General features: G+C 43.0%; 1 protein-coding gene across 1 annotated transcript in view; it reads right to left on the reverse strand.

Annotated features, from left to right (window-relative positions):
• The window catches only part of PAK1IP1 (PAK1 interacting protein 1), a 999,879-nt gene that overhangs the window by 252,323 nt on the left and 727,839 nt on the right, over positions 1-19,717 (reverse strand). Inside the window, exon 8 of the mRNA XM_044064976.1 lies at positions 16,328-16,427. Within this exon, the coding sequence (XP_043920911.1) occupies positions 16,328-16,427 (100 nt within the window). The remainder of the gene's footprint in view (positions 1-16,327; positions 16,428-19,717) is intronic.

The raw sequence follows: 19,717 nt of genomic DNA on the forward strand, positions 1-19,717 counted from the left end.
CTGGAAAGGACCAATTTTTGGAGGGCCAATTCCTGCTAAACCTTGGAGGTTGGACCTGTAAGAAATCTTTGACTGTCTGGACAGATTTTGCCTTTTCTTCCATCTTCTTCAGTACCTGTTGTGCAGGAGAGCCAAACAAATTGATCTTGTCCATGGGAGCATCTAGTAGCTTTGATTTGACATGATCTGGTAAGGCCTGTTCTTTCAACCATGCATGTCTTCTGATCACTGTGCCAGTCATGGCTGATCTGAAGGAAGCTTCCAGTGCATCATAGCCGCATTTTAAGGAATGATTACTGACCTGCTGAATGTTATGTACCATTTCCTGAACAGATTTTTTGTCTAATGGTTCATCTGAGGACAGTTTTTTAGTTAACTGGTCTAACATAAATTCTTGATACTGGATCATATGGAATTGACAGTTCAGGGCCCTAGCTGAAAGAGTAGCAGAAGTGTAAACTTTTTTACCCCATCTCTCTAAGGACCTGGATTCCCTTTCAGAGGGGAGGGGGTTCTTGGCAGAGGTAGCTGCTACAGCCTTAGGTCCCTGTGAGATAGTTTCGGGATCTGCAAAAGGAGCCTTATACAAATGATAATGTGTGTCCGGGACCCTGTAGTACCTATCGGGCTTAGCAGGGGTCAGAGGAAGAGAATCAGGAGCAGTACAAGCATCATTAAAAGCATCATCCACAACAGTAAGTACTGGAGGAATGGCTAAAGGCCTATGCTGTGGCAAATGCAGGAAGGTTCTAAGCCTTTTCCTAGTATCTGAAAAATCCTGGCCCTGCCATTGAAATTGTTCCCTCATAGCATGCAAGGTTTCCCCAAAAGAAAATTCCTCAGGCGGAGAGGCAGAAGGAATGGACTCTTCTGCATCAGATTCCTCATAAGGAGAAAAGGGGGCCTCTGGAGGGTTTGAATTATCTGATTCATCAGAGGAGCCATCTGAAGAAACTGGCTCAGGGGGCTCTACTCTAGTCCTCTTCTCTGGAGGTGGGTGAGAGGCCCTGTCTGTATGTGGTTGGGATCCCCGGATCAAAGAAATGAGATCCTCTGCTAGACTAAGCATTTGTGAACTAGAACTGGGCCTGTGAGAGGGGGTCTTAGCAGGCACAGTTTTGGTAGTTTTTGCTGCTTTAGCCCTGGCAAAGGCCTTAATCGACATGGATGCAGGAGGCCTAGCAGCTCCACGTGCAGGGGTAGAAATATCCAAAGGGATAGTATCGGATAAATCCTGTGTACCTGCAAGAGCAGGTGGGATTTCAGTAGCAGATTCAGCTAAACTGGATGAGGCCTCGGTAAGAGGCAAGTTTTCGGCCGAAGGAAGAACCGTGGACTCTGTTTCAGCCGAAACCGAGACACTCGCGGTTGGCTTAACCGCGGTTTCGGCCGAAACCGCGGACTGTGAGTGTCGGTCCTTTTCCTTGCGTTTTTTAGAAATTTGCGCTGTCGGAGGATCCGACGGCATAATGTAAGCAAAATCTGAGCCAAAAAACTCTTCAGCAAATTCCGACCGACGTCTAAGCGTTCGTCGGTTGAAAGAAGCACAGGCTAAACAAGCTGCTACGTCGTGGTCTGGGCCTAAGCAAGGCAAACAGTAAGAGTGGAAATCTTTATGAGGTATTTGTTTCCCACAAGTTAAACAGTTATTCACTTTTTCTGACATCGGCTGAGGCAAGAAAGAGTCCCCAACGGGGTACTTAGCTTTTTAGAAGTCTTCGGTAGTAGTAGACGTATTCGGTAGTAGTAATCTCTGGTTCTGACCGACCGGCACTTGCGAACAGCTTCTGCTTCGGGCGCCACGCGGCAAGAAAGACTGAGGAAAATGGCGTCGGCTGATGCCTTTATACCCGAATAACTGCCGCAATGACATCGGGTGAAGTGCGACACCAGCCGAGGCCAGACCCAGACTTTGGAATCCGGCCGACCGAAGGGCTGCCTGACGACAGGACAACCCATTTGTAAGGACTGCAGATGCATCCTTGAAGGACATCCTGTCCTATCATGCAGCATATAAGGCAATTTCCTCTGTAAAGGTGGTGCCAGGAAAGTGCATTTCTGTATGAACAAGACACCGGTTGATGTCTCAGCAAAGGGTGACATGCCAAAGAGTGGTACAGATATTATGTAGCCACAAAGGACTTTAAAATATGGTCTACCCCAGAGGCGTCATGATTGGTCTCTGCATTAATTACTTCAGATGTATTAGTCTCATTCTTAGAGTCCTACTATGGGCACTCTAACCATCCTCTACAATGTATGGTGGATTGAGTCCATGATATAGTCGTACAACAGGTGGCAGGGAAAGCACAGTTGTTTATGTACACTTACCATAACAACAGGTAGCTGAATGATCACTGCTGCAGCAGCCTTAGCTACATGGGTTACAATTGGCAAGCATACAAGAGCGGACACAGTTTTAAAAAACTTCAGGCCATCTTCCATGCACCCAAACTGTCAGTCAGCTTGAGATGAATTGAATAAAGAGAGATATGTTTGGGTGCCAAGCCCTTCACAGCACAGACAGTGGGAGTTTGACCCTGAAAGGACAATGCCAGGAACAACAAAAAATTCACACCCTGGCATATGCAAAACACCAAGAAAAACAGAGGATGGAGGGAGTGGCTACTGCAGCAGTGATTGTTCAAACATCCACTGTTATCGAAGTTTACTTACGCAACTGTATTATGTTCCTGATATTTATCGCTGAAGTAGCCTTAGCTATATGTGTAGATTACTCTAGCTTACTAAATTTAGGAGGTGGAGCTGGAAGGGTCCAGGAGCCAATGGAAAATGGTCCTGGCAAGGCCTGCTCTAGATCTAGCAAAGGAATCAGACTTGGAATGCCTTGTAAATGTATGTACAGAGAACCAAGATGCTGCATCTAGAATACTTCTAGAAGCCAACCCTTTCCAAAAAGTCATAGATGAAGCCAATGAACTGGTCCAGTGGGCCTTGACCCTGCCTGGAACAGTTTTGTTGTGGTGAATAAAACAAAAATAGCCTAAGACAAATTTTGGAACAGCCCGTTTGGGTACAGGTTGCTTTGCCTTCTTACCTTCAGAAGAAAATAACAACTGATTGGATTCTGAAAGATTTTGTTCTGACAAGATAATACTGGAGCAGTCTGTGGACATCCAAGGTATGGAGCATCTTTCTCCCTCATTTTTAGGCTCAGGAATGACAACAGGAAGATGGACAGTTTGACTTAACGCAAACTTGGAGATCATATAAGGCATAAAAGGAGGATTAGTTCTTAAATTCCCTGTCTATATGGAAAATGAGACACTGCTGACTCATCACAAGAGCTTGCACCACAAGATACTCTTCTTGCTGAGGTCAAAGCAATCAGTAAATAGCCTTCAATGTTAAGAATCTCAAGTCAGCCAGATTAGACAGTTCAAATGGAGCAAGTGCTAACTTCTTTAACACAAAATTAAGATCCCAGAGAGGGGCCATTGGTTTTCTTGGAGGCCTCTTATGCAAATCCCCTTTCAAAAAACCTTTGACATGAGAATGCATTGAAAGAGGAGGATCCACGGGCAGACATGATGAACTGGCTGATAAATGAACCTTGATGGGGTAGTAAGAAAGACCATAGGACAGTAACTCACATAAATATTGTAAAACTAGCTATGAAAGGGTACTGGTAATGTTGTCGGCACCAACTAGAAAACTTTTTCCATTTGCTAATATATGATATTCTAGTAGCAGGCTTTCTTGCCACCATTAGTAACTGCTGCATAAAGGAACTGTCCTTTCTAAAGAGAAATGAGTGCATTCATCCTCCATGCCAAATGGCAAAGAGTCGTGGTGCAAAAGACGGGAAGTGCTTTTGCCCTCCTTGGCAAATAAATCTCTCCGTGGTGTTTCCCACTTGTGGTGTATACCTAGGAAGACCTGTTTGTTGAGGGCCCATTAGTGGGGGTCCTCAAGGGACCTGCTTAGTGAGTCTCCAGAATGTTGTCCTGTGATGGAATATACACTGCCTGAAGGAACATGTTTGTCTGGGAGGTAGGTCCCAAGCAGTCCGAGCCAGTCTGCACAGCTGGTATGATACAGTTCCTCTTTGCGTGTTCATGTACCACATGACAGTAGTGTTGTCTGTGAAAACTCGAAGAGGACCTGGCTTCCAGAGGTGTGAGAAAACCTGAACAGCTTGATTGTTCTTTCCTGAATTTCGACTGCCACAGGCCCTGGACCTTGTGGATACTGTTTAAGCCCCCCCAAGCCTTGTCTGAGGTGTCTGTGTCTACATATCTTGGATTGGAATCGGTTCTTTGACAGGAAGTCCTGGAGCGAGGTCCTTCTGAGACACCCACCATAAGCTCTCCTTCTATAGATAAGTTATGAGGGGGATCTTTGTATCTAGTGGGTGAGAGTGTTGGGACCATACAGTTTTCAGGTACCACTGAATTTTCCTCATGCAGACTGGCTTAAAGGGAGTACTGGAAAATTTGCTGCTATGACTCCAAAAGCTATTATAATCTCCTTGGCTGAACAGGCCTTGATGGAGGTTAAGGACTAGAAGTAAATTAAGGATGTACACTTCTTCCAGAATTAAGCAGGTCTGCATCTTTTTTGGTGTCCACTCTGCAACCCAAGAGAACTAGATCCTGAGTGGACTGGAGGGAAGGATTTTTTTATAGATGACTGTGAACCCCAACCACAGTTAAAGGTTGAGAGTAAAGTGTAGGTGTTGTGGTAAAATTTGAGGTAAGAAAGCCTGATCTGCAGGTCGTCTAAACAGGGAAATATCTGAAATCCCCAAGTCCTGCAAAAGATGATCACTGGTGCTAGGCACTTTGTAAAACTGAAAGTAATATGAGCCAATAAAGAATCTCAGGAATTTCATGCAGGAGTGGTGAATGGGAATATGCAGATAGGCATCCTTCAGATCCAGATACACTAGGAATGGCTGTGGGAGAATAAAAGACAACAGTGTCAGGAAAAAGAGCATTTTGAAAGTTCTCCCTTCTTTTAGCATATTGAGAAATGTGTTCAGCAAAGAAAGACACAGTATGGGTCTCAATTGTCCTCCTTTTATTGAAACTAGGAACAGTTTGAAGTAAAAGCCCCTTCTAATAAATTGAAGAGGTACTGGTTCTATTGTGTCCTGTGCCTGTACTTCTTGAAGGATGGGAGGAAGATGCTTTAGTTCACAGATACAGAGTTCATAGGTGATTATATACTAATGACCTCAGGGGACCTTTGTAAACCTAGCCATACTTTCCGAAGGTGAGAATCAAACCCCGTTGCTTAAGACTCTATATCCTGGAAATCCAGCACTACCTTGTTTAGACTGGCAAGGACCGGTAACAGGTATGAGGTCATCTGGATCTGGTAGCTTGAAGCCCTGAAGGCTGTAGAAGTAGTATAGACCTTTTCTCACCTATCAATAGTCCTACTGTCCTTTTCTGAAGGAAGGCCATTAGCATTAAGTAGTAAAGTACAGTTTTGTACCTACCATAAATGTAGATGTCCGAACAGGATAGCATCCGCAGTCATAACAAATGGGTTGTCCTGTCATCAGGCAGCCTTTCGGTCGGCCGGATTCCAAAGTCTGGGTCCGGCTTCGGCTGATGTCGCACTTCACCCAACGTCATCTCTGCTGGTCTTCGGGTATAAAGGCATCAGCCGACGCCATTTTCCTCAGTGTTTCTTGCCCCAGATGCCAGTTGCCCTCTTGGAAAGCTAAATTTTGGATAAATGCCAATGTTTCCAAAATAGTAGAAGGCAAACACAAAAAATAAGCATGTATGTACATATATACAAACAAATACACCATAAGAGACTCCCCAGCTAGCTATTAGGAGGGTAAATACCTAGGAGTACCACAGAGGGAAGGAGGGTGGGTAATCCTGACTGCAGATGCTATCCTGTTCGGACATCTACATTTATGGTAGGTACAAAACTGTACTATGTCCTTCAAGGATGCATCTGCAGTCATAACAAATGGGTAGAATACCATAGCCAAACTAGGGAGGAGGAAGAAGAATTATGGTGTAGTTAGGATCCCTTGCAATACAGCAGTGGCAAACCCTGCTCGGGATCTAGAGTATAGAGGTAAATTATAATGCTTGGCAAATGTATGCACGGAGGTCCAAGTAGCCGCCTCAATAATGTCCTTGGTTGCCACTCCTCGTAAGAAAGCTGTGGTAGTGGCTGTAGCCCTTGTAGAATGAGGTCTTATGTTCTGTGGAACTGGTTTTCCATGGTAGGAGTAACAGAATCTTATGCAATTTCCTATCCATTTGGAGATTGTCTGTTTGGAAATTGCTTTTCCTTCCCTTCCTGTTGCATAGGCTACTAAAAGCTGGTCAGTTTTCTGTTACTTTTGGTTCTGTCCAGGTAGTAGCGTAACTGTCTATGTACATCCAAGGTATGCAGCAGCCTTTCCCCTGTTGTGTGGATTGGGAAAGAAGGTAGGTAGGTGGATTGCCTGGTTTAAAGACACTCTGGATACCACCTTAGGCATAAATGTAGGATTAGTTCTCATGGTCACTCTATCTTGATGGAAGATTAGGAAGGGTTGTACTGCCATTAAGGCCTGTAGTTCCGAAACCCTCCTTGCTGAAGTAATTGCCAGTAGGAAAGCAGTTTTCCATGATAGGTGTTGAAGATCTGCTGTTGCTGCTGGTTCAAATGGAGGGAGTGTCAATTTTTCTAGCACAAAGTTCAAGTCCCATGGTGGTAATGGTGGTTTCCTAGGAGGTTTTACATTCTTGATCCCTCTGAGGAATTGCCTGAGTAGAGGATGCGAAAAGACAGGTGGATCGAAGCTGTATTCTGCGGAAATAGCTGATGCATGTATCTTGATGGAGGAATAGGACAGGCCTGTATGTAGAAGCTCTGCCAAGTACTCCAGGATGTTAGCAATATCTATGTTCGACACATCTTTTCCTCTTTCAGTACTCCAAATGACAAACCTTTTCCATTTTCCTGCATAGTTCCTTCTTGTTGAAGGTCTGCGGGCTTCAAGGATAATGTCTTTAACCCTTTGGGATAAGTCTGGGTTAGTTGCTGTTATGTGATGTTCCAGGCAGTCAGTTGCAAGGTTTTAGGTTTGGGTGCATGATGTTGTAGTTGTTCTGAGTTAACATCAAAGGCATCAGGGTATTGACCACATTCTCCCTGAGACATGCTCCTCAGCAAAGGATACCAGTGTTGTCTTGGCCAATTCGGAGCTATCAGAATTATCCTTGGGCGTTCCTCTTTGATTTTCAGTAGTACCTTGTGCATCAAAGGAAGAGGTGGAAATGCATATGCTGTCAGGCCTTTCCAACTGAAGGATAGAGAGTCCACCTTCCATGCAAGTGGGTGGCATGTCCTTGTGCAGAATTTTTTGAGCTGGTGATTGAGTGGGGATGCGAAAAGGTCTATTTGTGGCATTCCCCATTTCTTTGTGATGGCCTTGAAGATGTCCGGGTGTAGCATCCATTCGTGAGCATCCGAGGTGGTTCTGCTTAACATGTCTGCTAGGGTGTTTTCTTTTCCCGGCACAAATATTGCCTGCAACTGGATGTTGTAGCTCAGAGCCATATTCCAAAGGTCCAGAGTCATTCTGCATAGGGGGTATGAATGAGTGCCTCCCTGTTTGTTGATGTACCACATGACTGTGGTGTTGTCTGTCCTTATCATTAAATGGCCTTCTTTGAGGAATGGTCTGAATTTCTGGATTGCTAGTTTTACTGCCAGCATTTCTTTTTGGTTTATGTGCAGGTGCAGCTGGTCTGGAGTCCACAATCCTTGTATGCACTTGTCCAACATGTGCGCCCCCCCAGCCTAGGTCTGAGGCGTCTGTTGTGATGGTTTGGTTTGCTTGAAGTTGTGGAAGGGCAAGCCTGGGTTTGACTGGCATGCTTGAGCCCACCATAGGAACTCTTGTTTCAGGCATGGGATTAGTGGGATTTCGGTTTCTAAGCTGTGCCTGTGTTGAGACCATAAATTCTTTAGGTACCACTGTAGCTTTCTCATATGCAGTCTGGCATGGGGGACCAGGATTATGCATGATGCCATGAAGCCCAAGGCCTGCAGTACTTTTCTTGCTGTTAGTTTGTTCTGCTTTGTTAATGCCAAGAAGTAAAGAGGGAGTTGTTCTTGTTTTTCTGCAGTTAGGAATGCCATTTGTTTTACTGTGTCCAATTCCGCACCCAAGAATGTTCTTGTCTGGGATGGTATCAGTCTTGACTTTTTTAAATTGAATGTGTATCCCAGGGCTTGTAGTAAGCAAATGACTCTTTGTAAATCTGTTGTCAGCTTGCTTTTGTTGTCCGCTTGTAACAGGCAGTCGTCCAGGTATGGATAAATTTGGATTCCCTGTAGCCTGCAATGTGCGATTACTGATGCCAGGCATTTTGTGAATACTCTGGGCGCAGTAGATAAGCCAAAGGCCAATGCTGAGAATTGATAATGCTCTGATCCTGCAAGAAATCTGAGGTATCTTCTGCAATTTGGTCGTATGGGGACGTGCAGGTATGCCTCCTTGAGATCTAGAGTTACCAGCCAACACTCCTTGCCCAGCATGGGAAGAAGTTGCTGTAGGGTCAGCATTTTGAATTTTGGGACAATGATGTATGTGTTTAAGGCGGACAGGTCGAGAATAGGTCTCCAACTTTTCTCTTTTCTTGGTACTAGGAAGAGTCTGGAGTAGAATCCTTTTCCCTGTTGTGTTATTGGTACTCTTTCCACAGCTCTCATCTTTGTTAATTGAGCTATCTGCTTTAGAGCTTCTGTTTTTTGATTTGGAGGTAGGTTTGGCATTCCTCTTTTTACTGGTAAGGTGTGGAAGTGGAACCTGTAGCCTTGGTCTATGGTTTGCAAAATCCACTTGTCTTTTGTGATATAGTGCCAATTTTTCGAAAATAAGGCTAACTTTCCGCCTAAAGGTGCTGCAATTTGCTCCCTGGTAGGCGGTGTCAGAGCCAAGTCACTGTGATTGTCCTGTTGCAGTGGCAGTGGTTGTGTCTGTGCCTCGCTGGTTATTGCCTTGCCACTGGCGTCCTCTAAAGGCACCTCCTCTGGATTGATTTCTGCCTCTAGAGCATCTATTCCTGCCTCTTTGAGATTTTGAGGAGTCTGGAAAGGACCAATTTTTGGCAGGCCAGTTCCTGCTAAACCTTGGGGGCTGAACCTGTAAGAAATCCTTAACTGTTTGTACAGATTTTGCCTTCTCTTCCATTTTCTTCATTACTTCCTGAGCAGGGGTACCAAATAGACTGGCCATATCCATAGGAGCATCTAACAGCTTTGCTTTAACATGATCCGGCAAGACCTGTTCTTTCAACCATGCATGCCTTCTTATCACTGTGCCAGTCATGGCTGATCTAAATGAAGCCTCCAGTGCATCATAGCCACATTTTAAAGAATGGTTACTAACCTGCTGAATGTTATTCACCATTTCTAAAACATATTTCTTATCTAAGGAGTCATCAGAGGACAGCCTCTTAGTTAACTGATCAAGCATAAACTCTTGGTATTGGATCATGTGAAACTGACAGTTTAAAGCTCTAGCTGAGAGAGTAGCAGAGGTGTAAACTTTTTTCCCCCATCTCTCTAAGGACCTGGATTCCCTTTCAGAAGGGAGAGGGTTTTTTGCTGAGGTCGAAGCTACTGCCTTAGGCCCCTGGGATATAGTCTCAGGATCTGCAAGTAGGGCCTTGTATAGGTGGTGATGAGTGTCTGGCACCCTGTAAAATCTATCTGGTTTGGCAGGGGCTGGAGGTAAAGTATCAGGAGCAGTGCAAACATCATTAAATGCATCATCCACAACAGGCAGAACTGGAGGTATAGCTAAGGGCCTATGTTGTGGTAAGTGCAGAAAGGTCCTAAGCCTTTTTCTTGAATCTGAGAAATCTTGTCCCCGCCATTGGAATTGTTCTCTCATGGCATGTAAGGTTTCCCCAAAGGAAAAATCCTCTGGTGGAGAGGCAGATGGAATGGATTCTTCAGCATCGGAATCTTCATAAGTAGAAAAAGGAGCCTCTGGCTGATCTGTAATGTCTGAGTCATCCGAAGAATCATCAGAGGACACTGGCTCGGGGGGGGCTCTGCTCTAGGTCTCTTTTCTGGAGGCTGAGAGGCCCTATCTGGGTGAGATTGGGATCCCCTAATTAAGGAGATTAAATCCTCTGCCAGAGTAAGCATTTGTGAACTAGAGGTGGGCCTGTGTGAGGGGGCCTTAACAGGCACTGATTTAACAGTTTTGGCTGCTTTAGCCCTGGCAAAGGCCTTTATAGACATGGCTGCAGGAGGCCTAGCAGCACCACGTGCTGGGGTAGAGACATCCAAAGGGATGGTGTCTGATAATTCACTAGGAACCACAGTAGTAGGCAAAACTTCAGAGGCCGATTCAACTAAGGTAGCAGGAGCCTCAGTAGTAGTCATGGATTCGGCTGAAGATTGACCCGTTTTCTCGGTTTCGGCCGAAACCGAGACACTCGCGGCTTGCTTAACCGTGGTTTCGGCCGAAACCGCGGACCGCAAGTGTCGGTCTTTTTCTTTGCGTTTTTAACAATTTGGGTAGTCGGAGGATCCGACGGCATAATGTACGCAAAATCTGAGCCGAAAAACTGTTCAGCAAACTCCGTCCGGCGCCTAAGCGTTCGTCGGTTGAAGGAAGCACAGGCTAAACAGGCTGCTACGTCGTGGTCTGGGCCTAAACAAGGTAGGCAGTAAGAGTGGAAATCTTTATGAGGTATTTGTTTCCCACAAGTTAAACAGTTATTTACTTTTTCTGACATCGGCTGAGGCAAGAAAGAGTCCCCAATGGGGTACTTAGCTTTTTAGAAGTCTTCGAAGTAGTATTCGGTAGTAGTAATCTCTGGATCTGACCGACCGGCACTTGCGAACAGCTTCTGCTTTGGGCGCCACGCGGCAAGAAAGACGGAGGAAAATGGCGTCGGCTGATGCCTTTATACCCGAAGACCAGCAGAGATGACGTCGGGTGAAGTGCGACATCAGCCGAAGTCGGACCCAGTCTTTGGAATCCGGCCGACCGAAGGGCTGCCTGATGACAGGACAACCCATTTGTTATGACTGCAGATGCATCCTTGAAGGACATCTTAAGTTTGTCAGAAGACAGGGACATCACTGAAGGATAAACACTTTGCAGATTTTGTCTGGCCTTTTGAGAGCAAGTGGCTGCGAGACAGGAGCTGAAGAGGTAGATATGAAGGCATCCAAAAAAGGCCTCCTGGACTGGAAGGAAAGGGGAGGGAGCAAGGATGCCCACCTTCAAGCAGTTACAATATTTCTTTTGGACAGAGATTTACCTATACTCCAATTCAAAATGCCTCTTCATGCCAAAGGATGCCTCTTCCACAGGGAAATCAGGAGAAACAGAATCCTCATCATCTCAAGGAACTTGACCAGCAGAGTATATTTGAGAGGAGTAAACTAATGAATGGTCATCAGAATCTGAGAAGTCTTTTCCTTCAGAGTAAAAAAGAGCAATGGAAACCTTGTGAGGAGAAGGATGACAGGGTGTAAGAGAAGGTGGTTTAAGGGCCATAATGACCTTCAGAAATCCCTGATAAATGTCCTTCCACTCCTTCACCCTTGAAGGAGGAGGTGAGGACACATGCTTAGGTCTTTTGTTACTTTTGCTTTGGGATGACTCCGACCCGGTCTACTTCAATCAATTTGCCAGGATTCTCTTCCCTAATTAAAATCTGTAGGATGTTTACTGGTTCCTCTGAAATGATGATAATGATTCTTGGTTCCCCCTTCTCAGTAGCAACAGTCTCTCTGGATGCGCGATCCTCTGACACCATATGGGCCTCCATCAGGGTCATGGTTGAGGGCGTTTGAGGTAGAGTCATACAGACCATGGGTTCTATAATCTCTGCGGGTATGCTGGAGTTGGACTGGGTAGAATGAGTATCAGGCCTAGGCCTCAATCTTTTTCTTGTGAGGTGGAGGTACATCAGTGCAACGGTATCTGCCATCTTAGAATGGACCAGACGCTTCAGTTGTTGGGTCTCCAAGAAAGTGTTAAGCAAAGACAGATGGGATCATAAAACCTTGAGCACAAACGACTTGCAAACAGAACAGGCCTTATAGTCGTGCTCTGAGCCCAGCCAGAAGAGATACTGGGTATGGCGATCTCTGTAGGGAATTTCCCTACCACACGCACATTTATGCTTCCTAGCTGACATCTAACACAATATGGCAAAACAGTCTATATGTAAAGGAAGGTTCCCCAACAGGACACTTGTCTGATTCTGAGAAGATAACGGTACCAACAAGCAGACCGATGGGTGCAAGACCTGCACTTGGGCTGGTGAAGAGCTAGTTAGCGGATTTATGCTCTTACATCAGCCTATATACTCCTGTGCTTGTGAGCTGAGGTTGTACATCAGACATGCTCAGGGAAAGTTTCAGCTTTGGTACCCTGTCTGGATATCAGTGGTGAAAAACCTATCTGATGGAATACTGCAACAGTGATTTCAATTAGCACAGTCACTGTTGGCTAGGCCAGAAGGGAGTCACCACAAAAATCTTGGGGGATTTTTCTGAATCTTCAGAAATACCCTGGATATCAGTGGAAAAGTATACAGGAACATTCCTGTCCAAGGAAGCAAAATCAAATCTTGGAAGACCCCAGATATAGTTTCCATTTATGAATGTCTGCCCTTGTCCTGCTCAGCTTGTCTGCCACACAATTTTGCTCGATGGGATGTAAGATGCCCGTGGTGTGAGATTCTGCTATGAATCTATATACCAAGCTAACATGGCTAGGCTGCAAAGGGGGTATGACCTGGTTATTCCTTGCTTGGTGACGTATCATGTCTGTGGTATTGCTTGTAACAACTTGAAGAGATCCAAAGATTGTCTTGTGACAGTCTGTTAAAACCCAAACACCTAGTTTTTTTCTAAACAAGAAAGTACAATAAGACAAATAATTTTTTAAATGTGGAAGTTTTTTCCCCAAAGGGAATTTAACTGCCCAGTAAAGAAACAGCACAAGCCAACTGTCGAACCTCAAAAGCCCACAGAGGAGTGCTCTTTTCAATGACAGGAAAACTCTGAACAGCTTGGCACCTAAACCTACCTTCTTAGTCAACTCAGCTACAGCTGACATTTTTTCTGTGTGTAGAAGGTGACCTGAACCTTTGAAGCTGGCCACCTGTTATATCCTTGGCAGAATATAACCGATATAGCTTAAGGCTAGTGCAACAGTGATCAACATGATGAATATAGTATTGAGCACAGGTAGTTTCTACATCTGGTACCAGACCAAATCTGTGCACAACAAGGTCATCCTACAACCCTATGAAAAAAAGGCAATATTTGCAGCAGTCTGAGTCTGAGATCAAGTCACCCCTCAAACACTCTGTGCTTCTCTGACAAATACAGGGACTTGCCTGAACAACAGCTAGAAAGATAACTAAACATCCTAGGGAACTGGTGAACAGTGTCAACAAACTGTATTTGCTCCAGTCAAAAACAGTAAGGGACAGAGGGGGCAAGCTTTCATGAACATAGGCCTCACAAAGTTTGAAGTTTGTGATCGCACAGGACAGATACCTGAAGTCTGTAGCTGAAAAAGGCACACAAATTTAAGAGTTACTAAAATTCCTTACCCTGATTATAAAATATGGAATTATGAGCAACAGATGAGACTTCTAAAATGTCAATTGCTGTTATCTATAAATATATTTATTTCCTTGCATTTATAAAATGAGAAAGAATAACTGGCTACGAAGTTCTTTTTTGCACAGGCCCAAGAAAAAAAATTCAGTTTATACAAGACAATATACAGTTCAAAAAAATAATATGCATTTAATCAAGAATTCATACATAAGCATAAAAAATATATATAATTAGCAATGAATCCCAAGAAAATTATGGCTGATTAGATAGTGCTGAAAGCAATAAGTATTACTAAAATTAAAAAAAAATGAGTAAAAGAGGACTGAAGTGTCAAGAGTGTGTATACATATGGGTGACAGTGGTGGTGTTGAGAAATAAGGATAGGGAAGAAACAGGACAGGACATGGCACAGTGAATGGGGCTTGAGGCTTGACTGACACAAAATACGTCTTGGAGCTAATACTTATTTTAAGAAATTATGACTGAGCAAAGATTGGAGGAAAGAACTTGTGCCATCCATTTTGACAAGTACATGGCTAAGCTGATGTGCAGTTGACAGAAGCACAGCAAGGTGTGCTTTAGTGGTCTGCATGAGGCACAAGAGCAGCTGCTTGCTACCACTGCAGCAAGCAGTTTGCTATACTTTTAAAATTACAAAAACATACTTTTTTTCCAGTCTGAAGAGAACTGCTTTAGTATTCTGTGTGTGGCTTAAAATGCAGCAGTTTGCTACAGTTTAAGAAAAGCTTTTTTTGTTTTTCATGTCAAAGATCATGAATAAATGGATACGGCTGGGTTCACTTCTTAAAGTTAAGGCTGGCAGTAAGTGTAGAGAGTTAAGGCTGTGAGCACTAGTTCCTGCGACACAGGGTTTGATTCCAACAGACGTTATATGTGCCTACTGTATGATCTTCATCAAGTCACGTAACAACACTGGAAATTTGGGCTAGGCTCCTTGATGGTACTCTGGACAGCAAGTCTAGAAATATTTATGAATCTATGAACTTATAAGGAGTGCTGCATTGGGAATAGATCTTTTTTCCTTCTCAACATAAAGTAGAGGAGGAGGGGGAGGGCCAGATTGGTGGACGGCACTGGACACCTACAACCGCAAGCTACAACTCTGTCTTTTGAATAGGGTTTGCAACTGCTTAGGATTTGATTAAAGTTAAATTTCAGAAGGGAGAATGTTTATGTTGCAAAACAATGAAACAAAAAACAAACTTTTTAGATCTTTGGTAAGTAACAAGTATCGGTTCTGTGATCTAACAATTCTGGGGGCTTATATTTTTGAAGTAGACTGTTGTAGGTAGGACATTTAAGATGTTTGTGTAAAAATTTGTGGAGTACATTGAGTTGGGTGTAAATCAGTAAGTGATGCAGTTCTAGCCATTTCAGTTTCTTTTAGAATTATCAACTGATGTGTTGTACTTTGCATGTCAGATGCTAGTTTGGCCACTTTATTGTAGATTACTTGCAATTTGTTGAGCTGGGTACACTGGATATGGGCTAGAATATTACAGGCATATAGAAGACTTGGAATTAAGACTGAGTGAGCAGTTAAAACAAGGGTTTATTTGGTACAGAGAGTTTTGGCCTTATAAAGTAATCCAGGTTTTCTCTATTCATCAATAGCTTATTTAATATGTTGTTCTAACTTCTGATGTTAGCCAATGATAATGCCAAATAATTTAGTTTGGGAACATGTTAAATGACAGTATTGTTTAAAGAAGTAATTTGGAATGTATGTGACCGGTCTTGATTGGTTGGTGGTACGAAGGGGGCAGGATAAATTTTAGTAGCATTAAACAGTACTTGAAACAGGGTTGAGACATTTCTCCATCAATATAAAGTTATCTTGGGCTAAAACTTGAAGCTGACAGTAAAAGGTAGCAGAACAGATAAGAGTAGAGCCACCTGCATATTTGGTCAAGGTAGATTTGAACCTATACAATGGAAGAGTGATTGATACTGAGGTGTGCTAGTCGAACATCCTGTTTTGCTAACCAAACTATGTGAAAGTCTTTTGAAAGGTTTGGGAATAGGGATGCAATGCATTAACCTTGGCTTCTGCTTTGGTTGACTGTTTCTTGGAAAGATAACAGAGCAGTCTTGGTACTATGTCCTGTTCTAATACAGTGCCACAAAGGTGAAAGTAAGTTGTTGTTTAGATGCTCAGATAAGCTGCTTGTGAATATACCTTTTCTAGTACTTTGGGGGGGACGATGACAGACCACATGGGAATGGGTCTGAAGTTAGTACATTCAACTCAGTAGCCTCCTTTGTGGAGGAGAATGACGTACCACTGCTTCCAAAGTAGTGGAACACATGCCTCTTTTGTGCATCTGTTTATTAGGATGATGACAAAGGTATGCAATTAATTTGGCTGCTAACTGGGAAGATCAATGGAGGTAGCATATCTAATGAGATTAGTAAGGAGTGGATTGAATTTGAGTGAAAATGTGGACAGCAATGGCTAGTTGGCTACAGAAATGTTATTGTGTTACTTCAAATGATATGAAGAAGACTGCAAAAATTAAGGCATCATGGTATTAGTGGGCTATGGCAATTTTAGAAGTGACATTTTCTATTTTATTGCATTACATATCCACAGCTCTGTTACTTTACTAAAGAACACAGTAACTCACTCCAACAGTTCTTAAACAAGCAAGGCACTTATGAGACATTTTTGTGTACTAGTAAGACAAAGTGAAAAGTGGTAAGAACTCACAATTTCCTTGTTCAGCTTCCACAGCTTAATGAAGCCATCATTTGATGCAGTAACAATGATGTTGGAATTTTCAATTTCAAAACAGTAGACTGATTTTACCCTAAATTAAAAAAATAAAACTTCCTGAAGTGAACACATTAAAAATTAAAATTTAAACTTAAAGACTGATGCACACAATTATTCAGTGTAACACGTTTCTTATATATTTGCTTATACTTGACCCCATTTGTTTCTATGTGGTTGAAAGTCATGCATAACCACAGAGGAAAAACCCACTAGGGGAAGGGTACCATTCAGGCAGCCATGAGAGTTGCACATGCCCCTTGCTCACATCCTGTCTATGCAGGCATTTGCAATGGCTCTACCCCCACTGGGGAGATGAGCAAACTGTCAATGGGAGACTCTAACTGACCTCCCTTTATGGGCACACTGACTGTGACAGCATCGGTGACTTGGTGAGTCTAACAACTGCCTCAGGCTGTCTGTTTTGCATCGTAACTTCACTTCCAATGGGACTGGTGGATTCTGCTGCCAGGATTCTGCTGCCACTACTGCCCTGCCTTGCCAGGAGTGGCATGCCCATTCTCCACTGCCAGTTTTGTCAGTTACATTAATTATTATAATAACTGATTCTGTGACAAGAGGTGTCTCTTCTCTCCTACAGTTTTCCTTCTTTAAAGATCTTGTGTGCTTTAGCATATACCTTGTGCTTTTACATCAAAATATACTGTTGTATGCACTACATGCAATGCCAAATTAAAACAAGAGTACATGAAACTCTTAGCAGCTAACATACCCTTTTTATTTTATATTACTTATGTGCAACAAACTAATTTATTGTTTTTCCCCATTTATTTTTTTACTAAATCAAGACCACTGAACTGAGAACAAAGAACTAAGAAAACACTAGGGACAATTTAGAGTCGCCAGCCAAACTTAAATATGGTGCCTCTCTTGAAGAAATATCAGAACACCCAGAGAAAATTCATGTGTAGGCAAAAGGAAATAATGCAAAACAAAAGTTGGAGGTCAGAATGCTGGGTCTGAGAAGGGGAAGCACTAACTTTTCTGTCACCATACCGCCCCATCACTGTCCTGATGAGACAGCAGCCTTTTGTTTTAGCAAAAAAACACATGAAAGGTGCAAGAAAACGAATGTAGAAATAAACACGCTACACTGTATTCTTCCAGTACAACTTCTGCATGATATTAGCATAAAGTTTAGCTTTTAAGTAACAATTTATTTTCAACCAACAAAAAGAAAACTAACAACTTTAGGGCATATGCTCAGTCAAAGATACAGTCAGCAAAGTTCAGAATAACCCAGCTCGGGGCTATCAAATGTCCCAAGGTACAAATCATCCCTTCACCAGCACTGTGGTATTGTCCTGGCAGCACAATCCGCTTTAGGCAAAAATGTGGTGGCCACTAAACTTTTCAGAAAATGTACTGCAAGGTTAAATGTGTCAATAAGAATGCTAAAGAAGTTACAAACCAACATTTAATTATTTAGTTTGCTAAAGTACAGTTGTGTTTGTTTGTGTCTTTCAGCTTTTCCCGGTTAAGGGTCGCCACAGCAGAACTCCGGTCTGCTAATGATTGGCAGTAGATTTTTACGTACTGGCTTGCTGGGCCTAACGCACAACCTTCAGCGAAGGAACGCCCATTCACGCATGTCACCACACAGAAGACGTTCTAACTGAGAATCGAACCGGCAACGTCTAACTGTGAGGCGACAACGCTACCGCAGCACCACCACTGCAGTGTTGTGTACCTACCATAAATATAGATGTTAGAGTGTATTCACTGTTGCACATTTCTGGAAGTCCAAAATTCAAAATGTTGACTATGCAGCAGCTTCTGCCCATGCTGGGCAAGAAGGCTTGGCTTGTAACTTTGGACCTAAAAGAGGCATACCTGCATGTCCCAGTCAGACAATCGTGCAGAAGGCACCTCAGATTCATAGCTAGCTCAATGCACTATCAAATTCTCTGCACTGCCCTTTGGCTTATCTACTGCGCCCAGGGTCTTCACAAAATGCCTGGCACCAATAATTGCATTTTGCAGACAAGAGAAATTCAAATATATCCTTACTTGGACGACTGTCTTATTCAAGCAGAGAACAAGGACATTCTACTAAAGCATCTGGCGTTTGTAAAAAGATTACTAATTTGCCTAGGGTACACAGTAAACGAAAAGAAATCAAAACTAGTACCCTCTTAAGAGATAATATTCCTGGCTGCAAGCTTAAATACAGCTGCCCAGATGACTTATCTCATGCCAGACAAACAAAGGCAACTGACTTCTTATTTCACAATGTTTTGGAACGTCCAGAAATGTGTTTAGAATAGACAGGTCCAGTATTGGTCTCCAGGCTTTGTCCTTTCTGGGTACCAAGAAAAGTCTCGAGTAAAATCCTTGTCCCTGCTCTTGCTGTGGTACTCGTATGGCCCTCATGTCCATAAGGGATGAAACTTGCTTTTGTGCTTCTGCCCATTGATTGTGTGGCAGGTCTGGCATAACTTTTGCCCTTGGCAGGGTATGAAAGTGGAACCTGTAGCCCTGAGAGAGTAATGACTGCAACAGTGAAACACGATGAACATCCTGGGTAGTACACAGACTTGCTGCAGTTCTAGTGCTTGTGTTAAGAATATCCTAACTCAATATAAAGGGAAAACCAACAAAACAAAAAAGCGTATGTTGTATTTTGTCTAAGTTTAAACACACACAGAAACAGGTACGCTCCAAATATGCAACATATGTAAACACTTTTATTAAATTATAACACTTTTAAATGCAACACGAGTTCATACAGTTTAAAAGAAAACAAATTATAATGGTCTTCATTATTACTGTCATGTAGTATATGTTTTATTTTTAACACTTTTAGTTCCAAAATTAAATAAATTGCTCAATCCCTACATTCACAAGAATCTCACTCCTCTTGGTTTTTCTGCAAGTACTGCTCTCACAAATTCCATTTATTTCTATGAAATTTCCTCCTTTCCTTTTTCCAGAGAGATCCAGACTCCAGTTCATTTATCTCCCTTATGATATTCAAAAAGGACAGTTGTCTAAGCAAACATATTACAACAGTAAGTGTTTGAATGATCACTGCTGCAGTACTCTTAACTACATAGGTTACACCCTGGAAAGGATACAACAGTTGGTCAGCTTGCAAAGCTTAAGGAACCTTCCGCACGCCCAAATTATTATAAGTTCAAGCACAGCTGAAGATTTTATATAAAGCCCTTCACAGCTTTCTTGCCAACTGAGAGACGTAAAGTAGAGCACTGTTAGAAGTCAATGTTAAGTAATCCAAAATTCAAGTCCATACCCTGACAACAAAAACATGCAAAGGTGATGGGGGGATGGAAGGAGGGTGCTACA

The sequence above is a fragment of the Protopterus annectens genome, chromosome 3.part0 (genome assembly GCF_019279795.1).
Source record: "Protopterus annectens isolate FY-2018-M chromosome 3.part0, PAN1.0, whole genome shotgun sequence".
Lineage (NCBI taxonomy): Eukaryota > Metazoa > Chordata > Ceratodontiformes > Protopteridae > Protopterus > Protopterus annectens.